This window comes from Aythya ferina (genome assembly GCF_964211825.1).
Source record: "Aythya ferina genome assembly, chromosome: Z".
Classification (NCBI taxonomy): domain Eukaryota; kingdom Metazoa; phylum Chordata; class Aves; order Anseriformes; family Anatidae; genus Aythya; species Aythya ferina.
The window spans coordinates 50,783,332-50,801,579 of record NC_140299.1 but is presented as its reverse complement, the minus strand read 5'-3'; the positions used below and the strand labels follow the sequence as shown (position 1 = coordinate 50,801,579).

At 42.9% G+C, this 18,248-nt stretch overlaps 1 protein-coding gene across 1 annotated transcript; it reads left to right on the top strand.

Annotated features, from left to right (window-relative positions):
* The first annotated feature begins 7,261 nt into the window (after window positions 1-7,261).
* On the top strand, window positions 7,262-17,301 carry PHAX (phosphorylated adaptor for RNA export). The gene is made up of 5 exons (XM_084503876.1): window positions 7,262-7,438; window positions 9,115-9,734; window positions 12,481-12,601; window positions 14,312-14,395; window positions 15,982-17,301. Exons 1-5 carry the CDS (start codon window positions 7,334-7,336, stop codon window positions 16,249-16,251), a joined length of 1,200 nt encoding a protein of 399 aa, XP_084360002.1. The 5' UTR covers window positions 7,262-7,333; the 3' UTR covers window positions 16,252-17,301.
* The last annotated feature ends 947 nt before the right edge of the window (window positions 17,302-18,248 follow it).

Genomic DNA, 18,248 nt, shown 5'->3' with positions numbered 1-18,248 from the left:
AGACAGCCACAGCAGCTGGATCAGGGCATTCTCATCCAAGCCAACGAGGCGCAGACTGGACATGATGACACCTTCCGCTGCGGCTGCTTCCCAGCTTTCATGCCCAAAGAACTGCCTCAGCTCTCTGCGCAGCCAGGGCAGCAGGGACTGAAGCAAATCTGGGTATTCTCGGAAGAGCGATGCCCAAGTGCTGGCCTGAAGGGCACCCACAGAACAGCTGGGCGCAAATCCTGCGGTCAATGACTGAGATGCTGCAGGGCGGTGGGAGCTGCGTATGGCTGAGCTCTCCATGAGCTCTCCTTCTACGGTGGATGACGACGAAGACCTCCACAGGTGGTCTGATAGTCACTTCTTCAAAGTTGTCGTCTGCCTGCAGCGAGTGCACAATGGAGGTCACTCTCCCCTTGCAAAGGGGGCACTCGGGCTTCCTCTCTGCCCAGCGCTGGATGCATTTAAAACAAAACCGGTGCAGGCACGGCAGTACATAGCCAGCATTACTCCATGTGTCTAGGCAGATTGGGCAGCGCTTATCCAGTGCTGAGGCCATGTTCTCCACGTGATCTGAAAGGCTGGGCAGAAGTGGGACGACAAGCTGCTCCCTCCCACTGGTGCTGCAGCAGCTTCTGTCACACTACAAAAGGAGGAGAGGACAAGGTCATCGGCTGAGCTGGGGAGTGGTGGAAGAATTGTTCAGCACCCTCGAGGAAGAAACCCTTACAGATGACCAGGGGGATGTGTCCCCACAGCGCTCACCTCTGCTCTTCCAAGATCACCTCCCGGGTGCCCTGGCTGCCTGAACCAGGCAGGGCCGTGGGAGAAGCTCTGCTGGTTTGAGGGTTGCTCCAGCAACTCCCAAAGCACAGCGCCAGTACCCAGGCAACCCTTGCTCCTCACTGCAGACCTCCAAACCACGCTTAGCTGGAGTGCAGGCGCAAGCTGGTACAGTGAGACTATGCACCCACATATCAGCAGTGATGACCACGTGGTCACAATCCATCACTTGCAGACATCACTGTCTGCCAGTCAGGGACAGAATCACAGAATCACAGAATTTCTAGGTTGGAAGAGACCTCAAGGTCATCGAGTCCAACCTCCAACCTAACGCTAACAGCCCTCCACTAAACCATATCCCTAAGCTCTACATCTAAGCGTCTTTTGAAGACTTCCAGGGATGGTGACTCCACCACTTCCCTGGGCAGCCTGTTCCAATGCCTCACAACCCTTTCTGTAAAGAAGTTCTTCCTAACATCTAACCTAAAACTCCCCTGGCTCAACTTAAGCCCATTCCCCCTCGTCCTGTCACCAGGCACGTGGGAGAACAGGCCAACCCCCACCTCTCTACAGCCTCCTTTAAGGTATCTGTAAAGAGCAACAAGGTCACCCCTGAGCCTCCTCTTCTCCAGGCTGAACAAGCCCAGCTCCCTCAGCCGCTCCTCGTAGGACTTGTTCTCCAGGCCCCTCACCAGCTTCGTCGCCCTTCTCTGCACCCGCTCAAGCACCTCCATGTCCTTCTTGTAGCGAGGGGCCCAAAACTGAACACAGTACTCGAGGTGCGGCCTCACCAGAGCTGAGTACAGGGGGACGATCACCTCCCTAGCCCTGCTGGTCACGCTGTTCCTAATACAAGCCAGGATGCCGTTGGCCTTCTTGGCCACCTGAGCACACTGCTGGCTCATATTCAGCCGACTGTCCACCATCACTCCCAGGTCCTTCTCTGCCTGGCAGCTTTCCAACCATTCCTCTCCCAGCCTGTAGCTCTGCTTGGGGTTATTGCGCCCCAGGTGCAGGACCCGGCACTTGGCCTTGTTAAACTTCATGCAGTTGACCTCAGCCCATCGGTCCAGCCTATCCAGATCCTCCTGCAGAGCTTTCCTACCCTCAAGCAGATCGACACACGCACCTAACTTGGTGTCATCTGCGAACTTACTGAGGGTGCACTCAATGCCCTCGTCCAGATCATCGATGAAGATATTAAAGAGGACCGGCCCCAGCACCGAGCCCTGGGGGACGCCACTAGTGACTGGCCTGCAACTGGACTTGGCTCCATTCACGACGACTCTTTGGGCCCGGCTATCCAGCCAGTTTCTAACCCAACGAAGTGTACGCCAGTCCAAGCCAAGAGCAGCCAGTTTCTTGAGGAGAATGCTGTGGGAGACGGTGTCAAAAGACTTGCTGAAGTCAAGGTAGACCACATCTACAGCCTTTCCCTCATCCACCCAGCGCGTCACTTTGTCATAGAAGGAGATCAGGTTCGTCAAGCAGGATCTGCCTTTCATAAACCCATGCTGACTGGGCCTGGTCGCCTGCTTGCCCTGCAAGTGCTGCGTGATGACTCTCAGGAGGATCTGCTCCATGAGCTTCCCTGGCACTGAGGTCAAACTGACAGGCCTGTAGTTTCCCGGGTCAGTCCTCCGGCCCTTCTTGTAGATGGGTGTCACATTTGCTAGCCGCCAGTCAACTGGGACCTCCCCCGATATCCAGGACTGCTGATAAATGATGGAAAGTGGCTTGGCCAGCTCCTCTGCCAGTTCCCTCAGTACCCTTGGGTGGATCCCATCAGGCCCCATCGACTTGTGCACATCTAAGTGCCGTAGCAGGTCACCAACCAGTTCTTCATGGATAGTGAGGGCCACATCCTGCCCCCCATCCCCTTCCACCAGCTCAGGGTACTGAGTATCCAGAGAACATCCGGTATTGCCGCTAAAGACTGAGGCAAAGAAGGCATTGAGCACCTCCGCCTTTTCCTCATCTCTTGTAACTAAGTTTCCCCCCGCATCCAGTAAAGGATGGAGATTCTCCTTAGTCCTCCTTTTTGTGTTGACGTATTTATAGAAACGTTTCATCACAAACGGACATCACAATGGCCATCCTCATACGCAACAATTGCCGTAGCCTGCACCAGCACTTGCACCACTGCACACAACCATGCACGGAGAACTCCTGGAAGCCCACCTGCACACAGTCCCCCTCACCCTTCAGCATCCCAGCCTTTGGCTGTGGGATCATTGCCTAGTGTTCCTCTGTGTGGCCTCCAACCCCATATCTGGGCATCACTTTTCCAAGACTACCCAGCTTTGCTCCAGTCCCTGCTGCCCTGGCTGCACCACAAACTGCAGCTACTTCTTGGGGCTGAGAATCCCCAAGCAGATGTGGTGGAGGACCTAATGACGTCCAGCCTAAGCTGCAAGAAAATGTCTTGATCAGGCTGCTGGGGTTCCTTCTGAAAAGTATTACAGCAATGTTTGTTCACCAGCTTATTGACTTTAGGCACCAATGCATTCAAGAGGACTGCCATTTGCTGAGCCTACAGGACTTCTGTGCTGCCACGAGGCAGGAAGGCAGCCCTGTAGCTTCCCCTGGATCTGCTGTGTCCTTGGGAGAGTCTCCCACTTTTGCCCTGTTCCTCACCACCAGCTCACCACCAGATCCTCTACTGCTCCTCATGGTGGTCTGACCCACCCCTCTTCTGTCCCTTTTCCTGTTCTTGAGGATGAAGTGCCCTGGAAAGAGACAGAGGAGGCTGTGGCCAGTCCTGTGGCCAGTCCCTACACTGCCGTACAGGGCAGAGATCACTCATACATATTCTAAACTATTTTAAATAGCTGCTTTTAAAACATAAGTCCTTCTTCTCCCCACTCATACATATGAAAAGAAACAAAAAGCCAAACTAGAGCAGGCTGACTTTTCATCAAAATAGTGAAGAATAGCTGGCTTTGAAAGTGGTTAAGCACAGGACAGATAAAGTAAATCTTCCGTTATCCCTGTCATAGTGTGTGATCTCTGCTCAGATTTAGTTCTCAAATACATGCCAAGCCAAAGGTATCTTTGAACTGATACAGCTTTTTGACTGATTTCGTATTTGTAATCCCTTTTGAGCTGATGTAAATCCTCTGACATTCGCAGCATGCTCTGACAAAGATTGTGTCACTATATATAGATACTAGACTCAGTGAGGTGAGACATGATATTAATGAGTGTTTTAGTAATTGTAAAGCATTTGCTCTCATCTATACTGTAATAGAGTGATTTTGTTTTTACTTCATAAATTTAGAGAGGAAACTGCCTGCTGGTGAGATAAAGAAATTTTCATAGATGGTTGAGAAGGTAATAACAACAGGAATGCTGCTAGAATGAGCTAATATATTTCACACTGCAACATTCTTTGGAATAGCCTAGAGCACCCTAGATTCATGTGACAAAGAAGATATGCACACAACTTTACATACAAAGCAGTGGGTACTGAGATGATCATTATAACAGCCAGTCTCATGAAAACAGTCACATGTGAATGGTTGTGAATATAAAGCCACGCGCATTAGAGAAACACTTTAGTGCCGAGTGCAATATTGTTATGCAAAGAGATGTATGGAATAGCCCTAATTTTTCCAGAAGTTTTTTCCCATGGTTAAAATCTTTTGGATATATATATATGTATATATTTTAGTTTTGAAAGTCCTACTTGCTTAGCACTTTGAAAAGACAACATAGTTCCACTAGTGTGGATTCATTTGCTGTCTCAGTCTGAATTAGCAATCCCAATAATATCACTGATATGAAACATTTCCTTCTCAGTGATTGATTGCTGTCTTAGAGAAGAACAGTTAAAAAAAATTGTCTTCTGTTAAACACATGCACTGAGCCAATATTTATTTCTTTTCATTCCTGCACACAGTGTATTTTGTAAAGGGCAAAGAACAATAAAGATTCAGCAGCTCATTGTTGTTTCATTGAATCACAACTGCACAACTCTCTACCAGTTGGGGAATATTGACAAGAACAACAAGATACACTGGAGTTTATAAGTTTTCAGATCAGAGACATCTGTACTCTCTCAAGCTCAGCTAAAATCAATGATAGAAAGGAAAGAGCATGGGTGTGAGATTCTTTTTGGTCTTTGTGATATACTTGGTCTTGACCACATTCTTAAAGATAATGTTTATCACTATGTTAGACAAACTAAACAGTTCACATGTGTTCTGCAAATTTGCTGTTTTTAGAGAAAGAAAAACAAACGCATGCAAAATGCATGCAAGAACGTTCAACATTGGGGTTATCTTTGTTATAAATGAAGTCTCAACTCAATCTGAATTGAGTAATATTTATAAAGAAATATTTATAAAAGGTATAAAAGGCAAGTAAACAGCGCTGGGTTTGCAGGGAGTCTACACTCCACCAACACGCACACATGAACATCAAACATTCTAAATACACAGAACATTGCTTTACATACTAAACCCGAGTATGCCCGATTGTACATATGTACAATCACAAAAGGTAACAAACAATCCTTTAAGTCTATTACTATCAATGTCCATGACAGGGGGCGCATGGTTGGCCTGGTTGAAGTGCTCCCCTATCTCCCATGACTTATAACAGTCTCCATTTTCCATTCCTTTTCTTGATTACAAACAAGTCTCCGTTTTCCATTCCTTTTGAACACTATGTCTTGCTTTAAGTTGTCAAGCAACTCGGTCTTCAAGCCTTATGTATCCCGTTCATCCCGGATCGAAGAAAAGCATATCCATCTCCTTTTCAAGCAATAGGCCTGGGTCAAAAGGCACGTCCAGGTCACCAGGGGGCATAGCAGCAAAGGCCTGCGACGGCAGTGGGGGGGGGGGGGGTGAGCGATGGCGTAGCAGTCGGATCAGTAAAGGAGCCCGCAGCTCCCTCACTGTCTGGCAAACCACACGTTTCTGACTGTGGTCCCATATGGCTCTTAAGGCCTCTGAAGCTGCTCGCCAGGTGCCGAGCAATCCCACCGCAACCTTGTCGTTTTTAGTAGCAGAGTCCCACACCTTGACCTCAGTTTGGTCCCATATTTCAGGCTCATAAACTGTCTGATTGTTAATAAGGAGAATAAGCTGTAAGGTTACCAGGACAGTCTTTGTTTCCAAGGACGTATGATTCCCCATAATGTGCAGCTGCTTACCAGCGAGGGGCAGCTGTGTGCACAGGTCCGCTTCTCTCAGCTTGAGCTTCTTCCCAGCTCCGGTGCGCCCATTTCCAGCGACTTTCTGTACGAGCTTCTCTGAGCGGTTTGCTGAGTCTGGCCGAACCTATCTCAGTGAGGCGATCAATGTGCCTGTTCCCGTCCTGGTCTCTGTTCTGCTAGCCTGTTCCTTTTCATTCCTTCTTTCTGCTTCTTTATTGATGACATAACTTCATTATATCGTGTTGCCTTTTTCATCTTGAGGACAGGCTCCCCTTTTGTACCCTTTGCCCCACAGCAGTCCTTTTCAAACAACTTTTCATTGGTCAAACAACTTTGCATATAACAGCAACAGCAAACACCCAGCAACTTCCATGCCTTAACGGCTGGAGAACAAGCAACCTGAGACGGCATGGCGTCTCCGGAATCACCCTTCTTTGTTCCCTCTAAACTCTTACATTGCTGATGGCCTCATCGTTAAGAGTCTGATGTTATCATCAACCACGGGGCTTGCCGACCCCCATGGCCACACTCCCACATCTCCCCCTTCTTTATTAATATCTCAACACGAATTACCACTCCATATACAACATCTTGGATCCCTTTGAAGGAGATTGTCACTGGAACCAGAAGAGTTCTGAGAACTAAAAAGCTCTGTAGCAAAGAGCTACTTCGTGCTGAAGAATAAGGGAACAAGTGAAAACATTTTGAAGTCTCTGTGGCTGGAATCCAATGCAAGTTTTGTTTGCTTGTTTGTCTTCCTGCAGGAAATACCACGTGGAGGTACTCTATATTCATTATAGAGTATTTTCATTGTATATATTGTATACATACATATCTATAATATGTATTATAGATATATAGATACCTATACTTATTATAGAGTACCTGGAGGTACTCTATATGCATTGACAGACACACACACACATTAGAGTATATTCGTTGTACATATTACATACATATATATAATGTATTCTATAGATACATAGTTTTATAGAGTACCTGGAGGTTGACACACAGACACACACAGACACACATTTCCTCCCTCTCTCTCTCTCTCCCCCACACACACGCTGCTAGATTGTTCTTTTATTTGTTTCTTTTTATTGACTCTGAGCATTTTGGTGGAGCGGGCCATCCTCCTGCCCCGCTCCCGGCGCCGAGGAGCAGCCGGTGCCTCGGGGCAGCCCCGGGCTGTACATTTCATTCCCTTCCGTGCTGTAGCCGTGCCTGCTGGCACCCCCTCACAGCGGCGCCTCGCCGCCATACTCCTCCCACCACCACCCCTCGCCGCCCACAAGATGGCGGCGCCGCCCTCCCCGCCGCCATTCCCGCCGTGCTCAGCGCCCCGCGTCCCCGCCCCGCCGGCCGGGGGCATCGCGGCGCTGCGGGCGGGCGGCGGGCATGGCGCTGGAGGCGCGGCGGATGGAGGGCGACGTGGAGGACGGCGAGCTGTCCGACTCGGACTCCGACATGCCCGGGGCCGGGTCCCCGGGGGGACAGCAGCAGGTGAGGGCGCGGCGGGTGCGGCCTTCCCGGCCCCGCCGCCTCCCGGTGTGGGTGTGGGTGCGGGCCGCGGCCGGGCTGTTGGGGGTGGGAGGGGGGGGTTGGGGAGCCCCCCTCAGGCTCCGGTGGCCCTTGGGGGTTGGGGGCTGTGAGGGGGCAGCCCCGCGGCTCTGGTGGGGAACAAAAGGCACAAACAGCCCCGGGCACGCGTGGGGGCGGCGGGCGGCCTGCCCCGGCTGGAGGCCCTGCAGCGCCCACGGCGTGTGCGGTAACATAAAATACAGGTGTTTTGTAATGAAAAATAAGTATAAGGTCTCTCTCCCTGCTTATAGGAAGAGAAGAGATGTTACCGTAATTGTGGTGAGCGCAGTGAGGGATTTTAACCTCGGTGTAAAAGAAGTCGCAATCTAACTATCGCAGCACAGGGCAGAGCTTTGTGATAAGAAAAATCCCGGCCGGGGGAAGCCTGGGATGAGCAATAAGGAAAGTGCTCGTTGTAGAATGGCATGGGCAGCATGGCCAGAACTTACCTCCAGGTGCGAACAGGGATTCTGGGTTATGTTGCCAGTGGTGTTTCCGTGGATTAGGCAGGTTTGAATTGATGTTTTAAATTTACCTATCAGATAGGTGAGTTATTATTCTCTTATGAATATTGCAGCAATTGGACTTGTTTGTAGAAAATTCTAAACAAAACCTTTTTGTTTGTTTGTTTGTTTGTTTAGTCTAAATTAGTAAGTAACTACGATGGGTCAGTAGCATGTTCTTGCTTTAAAAGAAGAAAAAAACGAAGCATGGGAGGTTCTTGCTGAATATGAGGGGGAACTTCTTTACTGTGAGGGTAACAGAGCTCTGGAACAGGCTGCCCAGAGAGGTTGTGGAGTCTGCTTCTCTGGAAATACTCAAAATTCTCTGGATGCCATCCTGTGCAATGTGCTCTAGGTGATCCTGCTCAGCAGGGGGTTGGACTAGGTGATCTTCCAAGGTCCTTTCCAACCTTGGCCATTCTGTGATTCTGTGAAAACAGAGTTCTTATCTAAGGTATTACTATCACTAATTGTTCATGTCCTGTCCTGTGTGAATCAGAATCAGCACACCCAGTTCACTTCTCAAAGTCTGAGCAGCATCCGAATATTGTGGGTTTGTAGTTCTCTTTCTTCTTTTCCTCCTCGCTAACGACCTGAGGAGCACTATGGTCATTACAGGTCACGCTAGTTCAGATCTCATTCTGGCAGGTCAGACTACAGAGAAAACATTATTTTCTCTACTGTTACAAAACCTTTCACTAAGTTATCTGGTGGTTTGCTTCCTTAAAACCTCTGTGCATGTCTGTCTTGTCTGAATTGGGATTTGTATTAAGTAGGTTTGCCAGTCTCTTAATAATCTTACTTAATGTGATTCAATAAAAGTTATGTTAAGCAGATCGGTGACTCTTGATTTGTTTTTGTTTGTGTTGCTTGTTTTTTTTCCTGTAGCAACCATGCTGTAGAAGCATTCAAAATAGAGGAGTTTCATAAGATGCTCGTGTCAACTGTAGTCCATAACATGTTTATAGAAGACTGCCCAAACACCCACAAATCAAGATTAATAACTGCTAACTAATGAAATTTTTGGCATGACTTGATAGCTCTTTTTCTTTACAGAAGTAATTGGATTAACAGACATTTATTTCTTCATTCCAGAAATCTCATGATGGCAGTAATTCAGGCAGACCTTTCCAGAGCAGCATTTCATCCTGTGCACCAAGCGTTCCTTATCGAACAACCAAAAGCGTGGATTCAAGTGATGAAAGCTTTTCTGAATCTGATGATGACAGCTGTCTGTGGAAACGAAAACGACAGAAATGTTTCAACCTTCCTCCTGCAAAGTCTGAGCCTTTTCCACTTAGCCAGAGCCACCAAAAACAAACTGCTGTAGGTGGTAAGAAGGTCAACAATATTTGGGGTGTTGTGCTTCAGGAGCAGAATCAGGATGCAGTGGCTACTGAACTTGGGATTCTAGGAATGGATGGCAGTATTGACAGAAGCAGGCAGTCTGAGACTTACAATTATTTATTGGCTAAAAAGCTGATGAAGGAAGCTCAGCAAAAGGAGGCAGAGACGTTAGATAAAGAACTGGATGAATACATGCATGATGACAAGAAAACAACTCCAGCAGAAGAAGAAAATGGACAAGGCTTTCTCAAACGGAAGCGGCCTGTAAAAGATAGACTGGGTGAAAGGCAAGAAATGAAATATAAAGGAAGGTATGAAATAACAGAAGAAGATTCAGAGGAAAAAGTGGCGGATGAAATAGCTTATCGGTAAGTTGGGTAATGATGCATCTGCCTCAAATATGGGTAAGATGTTGATAGAAACAAAGGCAAAAAAAATTAAAAGCTTTCTAGTTGCTAAACCTGTAATACCAATTTACAAAAAGCATGAGTGCCTTGTGGCAATTTCCAAAGTCCTGAAATGAAAATACAGCATTATAATTGTTGTCTTTTAGAGGCATCCAGGAATGGTGTCCAAATTTTTGTTTCTTTTTTGAAAGAGGTAGGTAGAGGTTGACTGGAATGATGTGTTGTTTGACAGCAGTGGCAAGGACAAATACTGTTTCTCACTATTTAGATTTAACAGTGGCTTTTTTAGGAAATACCCTGTATTTGAAAATGTGAATTTAAAGTTAGACACCAATGTACACATGCTGTTTTCACCACGAAAATCTGTCTGAGTTACAAATCTTTGAAACTGTAGTTGACTTAGGTAGTGTAGGGCTTTGGAGAGCACGGCTTCTGAAACAAGTTTGCTTCACGTGCATGGAACATCCCTGTCTGCAGAGACATTTCACTGCTGCTGTAACTGAGGGCTGTGCCAGGGCTAGACACCAGCACTGAAATCAAGTGTCTTGTCTCTTTCTGTGTTGTAAAACTGTGCTGCTGTTCTGTGCTAATCTATGCCAGCCATTGTTAGGGTTTTCAAGTTCCAGCCACGCACATTATCAAATTCTTTTCACAGTCCTGCTCTTTACTGACTGTACACTGAGCTGAGAATCTGAGAACTTACCTGTTCAAAATCCTATTGTTTGTTTGTTTGTGTTTTTTTTTCTTTTTTTAAGGGTTAGTTTTCAGGTAAGTTGGTTTCCCCTATCAGTTTGCTTCACAGGTTCCTTTAAGCTTGCACTGGCAGGGCTGACTGATGCAGGGGGATATGGGGGCACATGACAGAAGTGATTTAAGATTGATTTAAGCTGCTGTAGTCTTTTCAGCAGTGCAAAGGAACAAAATTGGTAACTAGGCAACAGGAGCTAAAAGACTTACTGATTTGTCTATTGACATCTCAGCTGGCTTTGTTGATTGTTGTTGATTTCTGTCATATGATACTGGTATTGCCAGATGCTGAAATACAGCAATTAGGCAGTGATTAATGCTGTTATCAGGTCTCACTGTCTTTTCATTTGTGAATCTGAAAACCTAGAGCACGTCTCTTGTAATAAACTTTTCTTTATTCTGTTTAGCTTCATGACAATAAGGGCAGAAGACCCCCCCCCTTTTTTTTTTTCTAATTGCTTATAGGAATAGCTGCACTGAACTATGTCAGTAGAACTGTGCTTATAGAGATGACAGCACCATTATTTAAGCTGTGCTGTGCCATCTGTGCGTGGATTCATAACCTTGTGTTGTGCTGGCCCACACAATGCATGGAAATGAAAGAAGTTTTCTGTCAGTCTTGTATCATTTTTGCCTCCTATCTTGCTCAGTCCCTGTTGCTCTGCACAGCATTAAAGTGCCCAAAAGAGGGTTGTACTGGGGTAGAATGAGCACTAGGTGGAGATCTGACTTTGTCAGGCTGCCGCTGCTACTAACAGAAACCTCTGCAAGGAGTCCTGGTTATCTTAAAGTTGTCTGCATCTTTGAGAAACCTTTTCCTCTCTTCCAGTAATTCACAATTTAGAACTCAGTCCTGTAAAAATATAAGCAAGCATTCACTTTCTGATGCCTTATCATTCTTTGAATTCAGATTAAGCACAGTATAAAATGTAGCTGGCTTGGTGAACATTTGCATGGTTAGGACAATTATCATTATGTGGGGAGATTCAACATGTAATGTATGTAGCTGTGTAGCAGTCATGTCACTGAAGAGTGCTGAGGGCTGGAGATGGTTTTCAAGAAATTTTTGTAATTGCTGTGATCTGTTGGTCCTCAAAGGTTAAACCTACTGCTTGGGACTGTGCATAATTAGCTTTGTCATTTAAAAAAAGAGAGTTCAGAGCGCGAACTCTTACTCTGGACAGGTGGTTTTGGTTTGTGGGCTTAGGCTTTTTTCCAGTAGGAGTTCACAGTTTGGCACCGTGACTTGACTTGATGCTGTGTAAAAATTTCTCTTTCATGCAGATTCACAATAGAAAACTTCTTTACTTAGGACATCGTTGTTGGGGAAAAAAAAAAAAAAGGCAATTTAACTCAGTAGTAATGTGATTTTTTTTTTTCTGATGGCATTTGATAAATTAGGTAGATAGTTTGATAGGTTTGATCACAGGTTGGTCAACATCCTGTTTTGTATTATGTGGGTTTGTTTGAGTTGCACATGTTAGATGGTAACTTTTACATTTACTGTTGTCTCCTGTTACTTTTTGATTTAACTTTCTAACTAGCCTAAATGTTACATTTACTGTAACGTCCATCTTCCTTGCTGACTTTGTACTCATAACTCTTTTAAAGTTACAGTTTGGTGTAACACTTTTATACTGTAATTTCAGATGTTTAAAAAGGGCTTTACAGTTTCTCATATGACTTAACTTCTTACAATTCAATAGAGGGAAAACAGTGCATTTTTATTGAAATAATTATTTAAAATGCATACTTTAGAAGTTACTGGTACTTAGAAACTCAATATTATAAAATCAGATTTTAGAAGCCACTGAAACACATCTAAATTTGTAGACACAGGTTTTAGCACAGTTTCACGTCCTGCAGAATATGTTGGTGATTATGGAAGTTTTTTGGATGATTTTACTTGAAATTCTGCTGACTGTACACTTGTTTGTTTGTTTGTTTTCTCTCTTTAAAGACTTTGTGAGCCAAAGAAAGACTTAATTGCCCGAGTAGTGAAAATAATTGGAAAGCGAAAAGCCATTGAACTGCTCATGGAAACAGCCGAAGTGGAACAAAATGGTGGACTGTTCATAGTGGTAAGGAGGATGTGATATTGTGGGTTTGGGGGTGGGGAGGATGCTTTTTACTTGCAGAAAGTAAATTTAAGTAATTTACATTTAAGTAATACAGGTACTATCGCATAGCATTCACATTTAACAGGTTCTCCCAGATGCCATGCGTTAACCTATGGCCTTCTTTCAGGAAGGAGATCTTTCATTTGAGCCATGAAAGTGACTTAGCAGTAAATACTAACGTAACCATCAGCAGGGTTAGTGAAAACAGTGAGATGAATGAAACTGGAAATTGCCTGACTTTGTGTCCTCAGATCAGTATATGTTTTGCAGCATTAACATGTGTTACCTGCCTTCTCTTGTGTTGTTTCCCTCACAAACTTAAGAGTAAGGAATTCTAAATCCTGAATAAAAGCTTCTATTTTTAGGCTGTTTCACAGCACTAGCCTACTTAGGTTAATCAGCGTGCAGTCACAGGTCAACGTACTGTGCTGAGCATATCTAATACCACATTCGAAAAGTAACTTGCAAAAGCGAATCTGTTAGCTTTATTATAGGACTTTTAGTTTGTGTACCAGGAGAGCAGAAACAATCACTGATTTATATTACAAATTATAGTAAAGATCCTATATGTAATGAATAGGCTGTAAGTTTCTGCACATGTTTTTGTTAAATAACAATCTATAAGGCAAGTTAAAAATTGAAGGAGGAGCAGGAAGAACCTTGTGTATAGTTTATATTTTTTACATTCAATCATTGCAGATCAGGGAGAAAGCTTTCTAACTAGTGAATTCTCTTAAAAGCAGTCTATTGTCATGAAGGATTAAAGTGTTTAATAAGTATTTACAAAGGAGATGAAAGGACACAACTCCTAGTGGTACAGGTTCTTTGGCTTGCAGATCATTCGAAAGGCAGATTTCGTATACTGTTTGTCTTGGTTGGGATTTTGTGCAACTAGGTTGATAAAAGTATGGTGTCTGCTGTTTCAAGAACAGATATAAAAATTGAGGCTCCTTGTTAAAACTTTTGGATTGTGTTTGTTATTTAGTAGAAAAGTGTCATTTACTACGGTATTAGTGCATTAGAGCAGCAGCACAACTTTATATGATGTGAATTGTAGTTGAAAAATATTCTGATAATTAGTATTTATAATTCATAAAGATTTCAAAGTTGGGTTTGTTCATGCTTTGGTATTAGGCATCACGCCACTGTTGTTCCGCTGAAAACTACTGCATTGTGGGGAGAAACTTGCGCCTTAGGCAAAAATGCAAAATTCTGCAGATAAATAAATGAGATTCTACATAATTTTATGAAATTAATTTTTGACTTTGTACTATGCTTTTATGTTAGGAATATTTTGAATATCTAACCTAATACATGCATTATTGCAGATAACTGTGAGAGTAGTTAGAATACATTAGCATTTTATGTCTTCACTACCAAAATCAGAAGCAGAGTGTAGCTGAACAGTTTGGTGTGATGTTCTAAAATGGATTTATTTTTTTTTTTGAAGCCTCATGCACTACCTGTCAAAATATAGCAACCTAGTAGTTGACCTTCTTATGATTAGAACAGCCACAGGTAGAAAAGAACCATGGTGATGGTTACATAACACATAGCACAGCAGAACTTAACCTTTGTCTCAGTAGAAAGCATCGTCTTTTGTGCTGTTTTTATATTAAAAAGTTCTTGTTAGGTTTGCTGTTATCACTAACTCACTTTTTCCCTATTAAGAATGGTACCAGGAGGAGAACACCAGGGGGTGTTTATTTAAACCTGCTGAAGAATACACCCAGTGTCAAAGAAGAACAAATCAAGGTAAAATTGTCAAGAGTACAAGTGGTTGTCCAAAGTAAACTGGAGGGGGGGAAGGGTAGTCTGCCAGAAATATTACAGTTGAATCCTTCTCATAACTTTTAGCAAGTTTAATTCTATTATTCCAAAGGAAGTATATTCCAAAGAAGCCAACTTTTCATATTAAAAATACAAGCAAAGAACAATTGATGAAGTACATTCACACAATGCAAAAGGAACACCTTTTATGTATTGCTAGTCATAAAATCTTGTCAGGGATAATGAGATTGTCGAGTCTGAAGAGTTAAATGCTGTATTTTCTTTACTTTGTATATGCTTTGCAGTAACGTTACCTACAGTTATTTTAGTTATTACAATATTTTTCCGTTTGGACTAATGGTGTTCTCTTGTAAAATACTTCTGTCCTGCACAGCTCCAGCTGTAGCACCAGGCGGTATGGACTGTCACACTGTGATCTGAACCTAGCTTTAACTGCTCTCAGGCCTTATTTGTGGTGATCACCACTTTAGTTTTGAGAGCTTGTAAATATTACTGCCTTTCATTTTACAGTATGAAATGGTCTGAGATGGTATTTTTCATGCTATTAAAACAACTTTCTTCTTGAACAGTATTTGCTATTTATTTAAGTGTGTTTAAAGAATGACTCACTTATTTGTTTGTAGGTGGCTAGCGGCTAGAGCTCACTCTATGTATCATCCCAGTATTTTGTACTGGGAAAGAGATGAATTAACATAAATGTGATTGTTGTATGTTTAAAAAAAAAAAAAACTTCCACAGCTTACAATAGTCACAAGAAGATGCAACTTTAATCACTTCACCTCATTTCCAAATTAAAAAAAAAAAGGCGTAACAGAAACTTTCTGTCAGGATTTCTCTACAGGTCACCTTTAAAAAAAAATTCTTTCAACTTGGCAAACATATTTTTCTTAGAGTGGTGTACATTGGAAGAGACCTCTGGAGGTAGGTCCTCTGGCCTTCACAAAGCAGGGCTCCACTACTAGAGATTGCCCAGGACCACATCCAGGCAGCTTCTGATTGTTTCAGAAATTCAGCCAACTGAAAATTATGCCAATATACAGTCATCCTTACAGTCAAAAAATATCTGCCAGTGTTCAGGAGGAACCTTCGGTGTTTCAGTTTGTGCCTGTTGCCTCTTGTCCTGGCACTGGGCACCACTGAAAAGAACCTGTCTGATTTCTTCACGCTCTTCCTTCAGGTACTTGTATATATTAATGAGATACGGGCCCCCTGGAGCCTACTTTTCTCCAGGCCATCTTAGTGGCCTGTCGCTGGACTCTTTCCAATATGTTTGTATGGCTCCTGCACTGGGTAGCCCAAACCTGGACACAGCACTCCAGGTGTGTCTTCTCCATCGCTGAGGAAAGAGGAAGGATCACCTCTCAGAAATTATATAATAGAATTATTTATGGGGCATTTTTCTTAATTGCTATCTCTACTCATACTTTTACTCTGAAAAATGTATATATTACTTATTGCTCAGCTAGTCATAAAAAGGATTTTACTTCACATTCTCTTTAGGAAGCACTAGTAAAATGAATATACCAAACTTTTTTTTTTTTTCTTTCAAGGAAATATTCTATCTGGAAAACCAAAAGGAGTATGAAAACAAGAAAGCTGCAAAGAAGAGGAGAATACAAGTTCTAGGAAAGAAGATGAAAAAAGCCATCAAAGGGCTTAACCTGCAAGAATACGATGATGCATCTCGTGAGACTTTTGCTAGTGATACAAATGAAGCTCTGGCTTCTCTGGATGATTTACAGGATGGACACCATGAAGCAAAGATGGAACCTGAGGATATTATAGAAATTGATAATGCTCATGATTTGGAGATCTTTTAGTTCACAGTGATAACAAAGTCTCCACAAAACACATAAAATGAGTGTTTCTTATTATCCCATGACTTCATGTTTTCGTAAGTTGCAGAAACATGGGAAATACTCGATGGTGAAGAAAGTGACATAATTCCTAGCTAAATTTAACAGCATGAAACATGTTAGTTGTCCTGTTACTTGTTTGCTAAGTCTTCAAAAACTGATAAGATTTTTCTAGATGACAACTGCATCATTGTGTTTGTCCCTTAGGAACTTTTTTCTAGCCATATATTAAATTTAGGCATTAAGTCTGTTTTAACCAAATACATCCTACTTAATCTGCTGAAGCTAACAAAGTTGCCATCAAATGGGGGATATTCCTAGTTACAGCTGGACAGAAACACTATTATAAAGTCAGTCTTGATGTGAAAGATCCTGTGGTCTTAATAGGACAGTGAGTTGACAAGAATAGCAATGTTTATAGGATGAAGACATGTAAAAGCAGATTGGCTTGTGAAATTAACCAAATTTTCATAGCTACTGACTTTTTGATAACAACCTTGTAAATAAGTACTGTTGAACAATGGATGTTGTAAATTTCTGCAGCAGTTCACTCCATTTTATAATAGTGGTTTGAGCTTCCAACTTGTTCTGTCTAAGCTTTTTCTGTGAACCCACAGACAACTTATACAGGATTTTTTTGTTCTAAAACATAAGTGAATTCTTCCTGAGCAGAGATTTGTGTTTCCTTTGAGGGTCTGTAAGCTCTATGTGCAGGTATGAATATTGCAATTCTTGTCTCCATGCTTTTTCTGATGTGAAGTAGAATGAAGCAATGTGCAGCTTGCAAAAATTCAGAAGTTTTTCTTTGCCTGAATCTCAAGAAAATAATAGTATGCAAAAGATAATTTTTATTTGATGCAGAAGACTTATGTAGTTCATAAGTTTGAAGGTAACTTTTACATTGAACATTGTGTTTAATATAATTGAAGAACATTTGCAACACTGATATGTATGATATCTTGGTCACTAATAAGTTGTGTTTTCTGTGAATATACGCTATTTTTCAGTATAAAATCTTTCCGCGTTTTTAATTCACTTTCAAACCCAACAACAAAGTTCTGGGCATGAATTTTGCTTACCTGAAAGTCTTTGGATTTCAGAAGCAAAGCATATCACTGAAGCACATAAAGAAATTACTGTCAAGAGTAACATTTAAAGCACTAAAATCTAATGCACTAAATGTCTTGAAAGAGACATCTTAAACATGCAACACATTCCGTTATGTGCTTTAACAAATTTCATTAGAGCTGTTCTGTGTTTTTCTGTTCATGCACCTGTTATTCATCAGACGTGAAGCACACCTTTGCTGGTAACATTTGCTGTCACTGAAGTAGCAGAAGGTTTTAATTTATTTGTTGGCTTTCCTAACACATCTGTGGTGATCAGAGTACTAAACTGGTAACTCATGTAAGATACAGAATTTTGCACCAGTTGATTAGCTTGGAGCTGTAGCAGTTGATCCTATTTTTGGGAATATCTTCAAAATACTGTAGATGGAACAGCAAATTTTTAGTAGGTTAAGGTTTTGGGTTTTTTTGTTTTTTTTCCATTGTTAGGTGATTTGCTGCTAATTACTGTGTATTTTTTTTTTTAATGTTACTGGTTTTAGTGTTTATTTCCCAGGTAAGGACTACTGAAACAGTGTATAAAGTTGTCTCTTTAATGAAAGGAAGATCATGCCAACTATGTCTACTGTCTAACTGGCATTTACTTGTTTTCTGTGTGTGTTTTTTTTTTCTGTCTTGCCTATTGTCTATGGCTTTTACCGTGGTCCTTTCAAAAGGAAGTACATCTCCTGTGGGCTGCATCTGTTTGCACAGCATGGCGATGGCCACGTCCTAAGTCTGTGGGTGATGGAGTTTGGGGCTGGTAGAGGCAGGACTTGAGCTGAGCGTGGAGCTCAGTTCTGCAGCTGAGGAGCCCAGAGATTTGGAAGAGTGGGATGCTCAGTCCAACTTGGT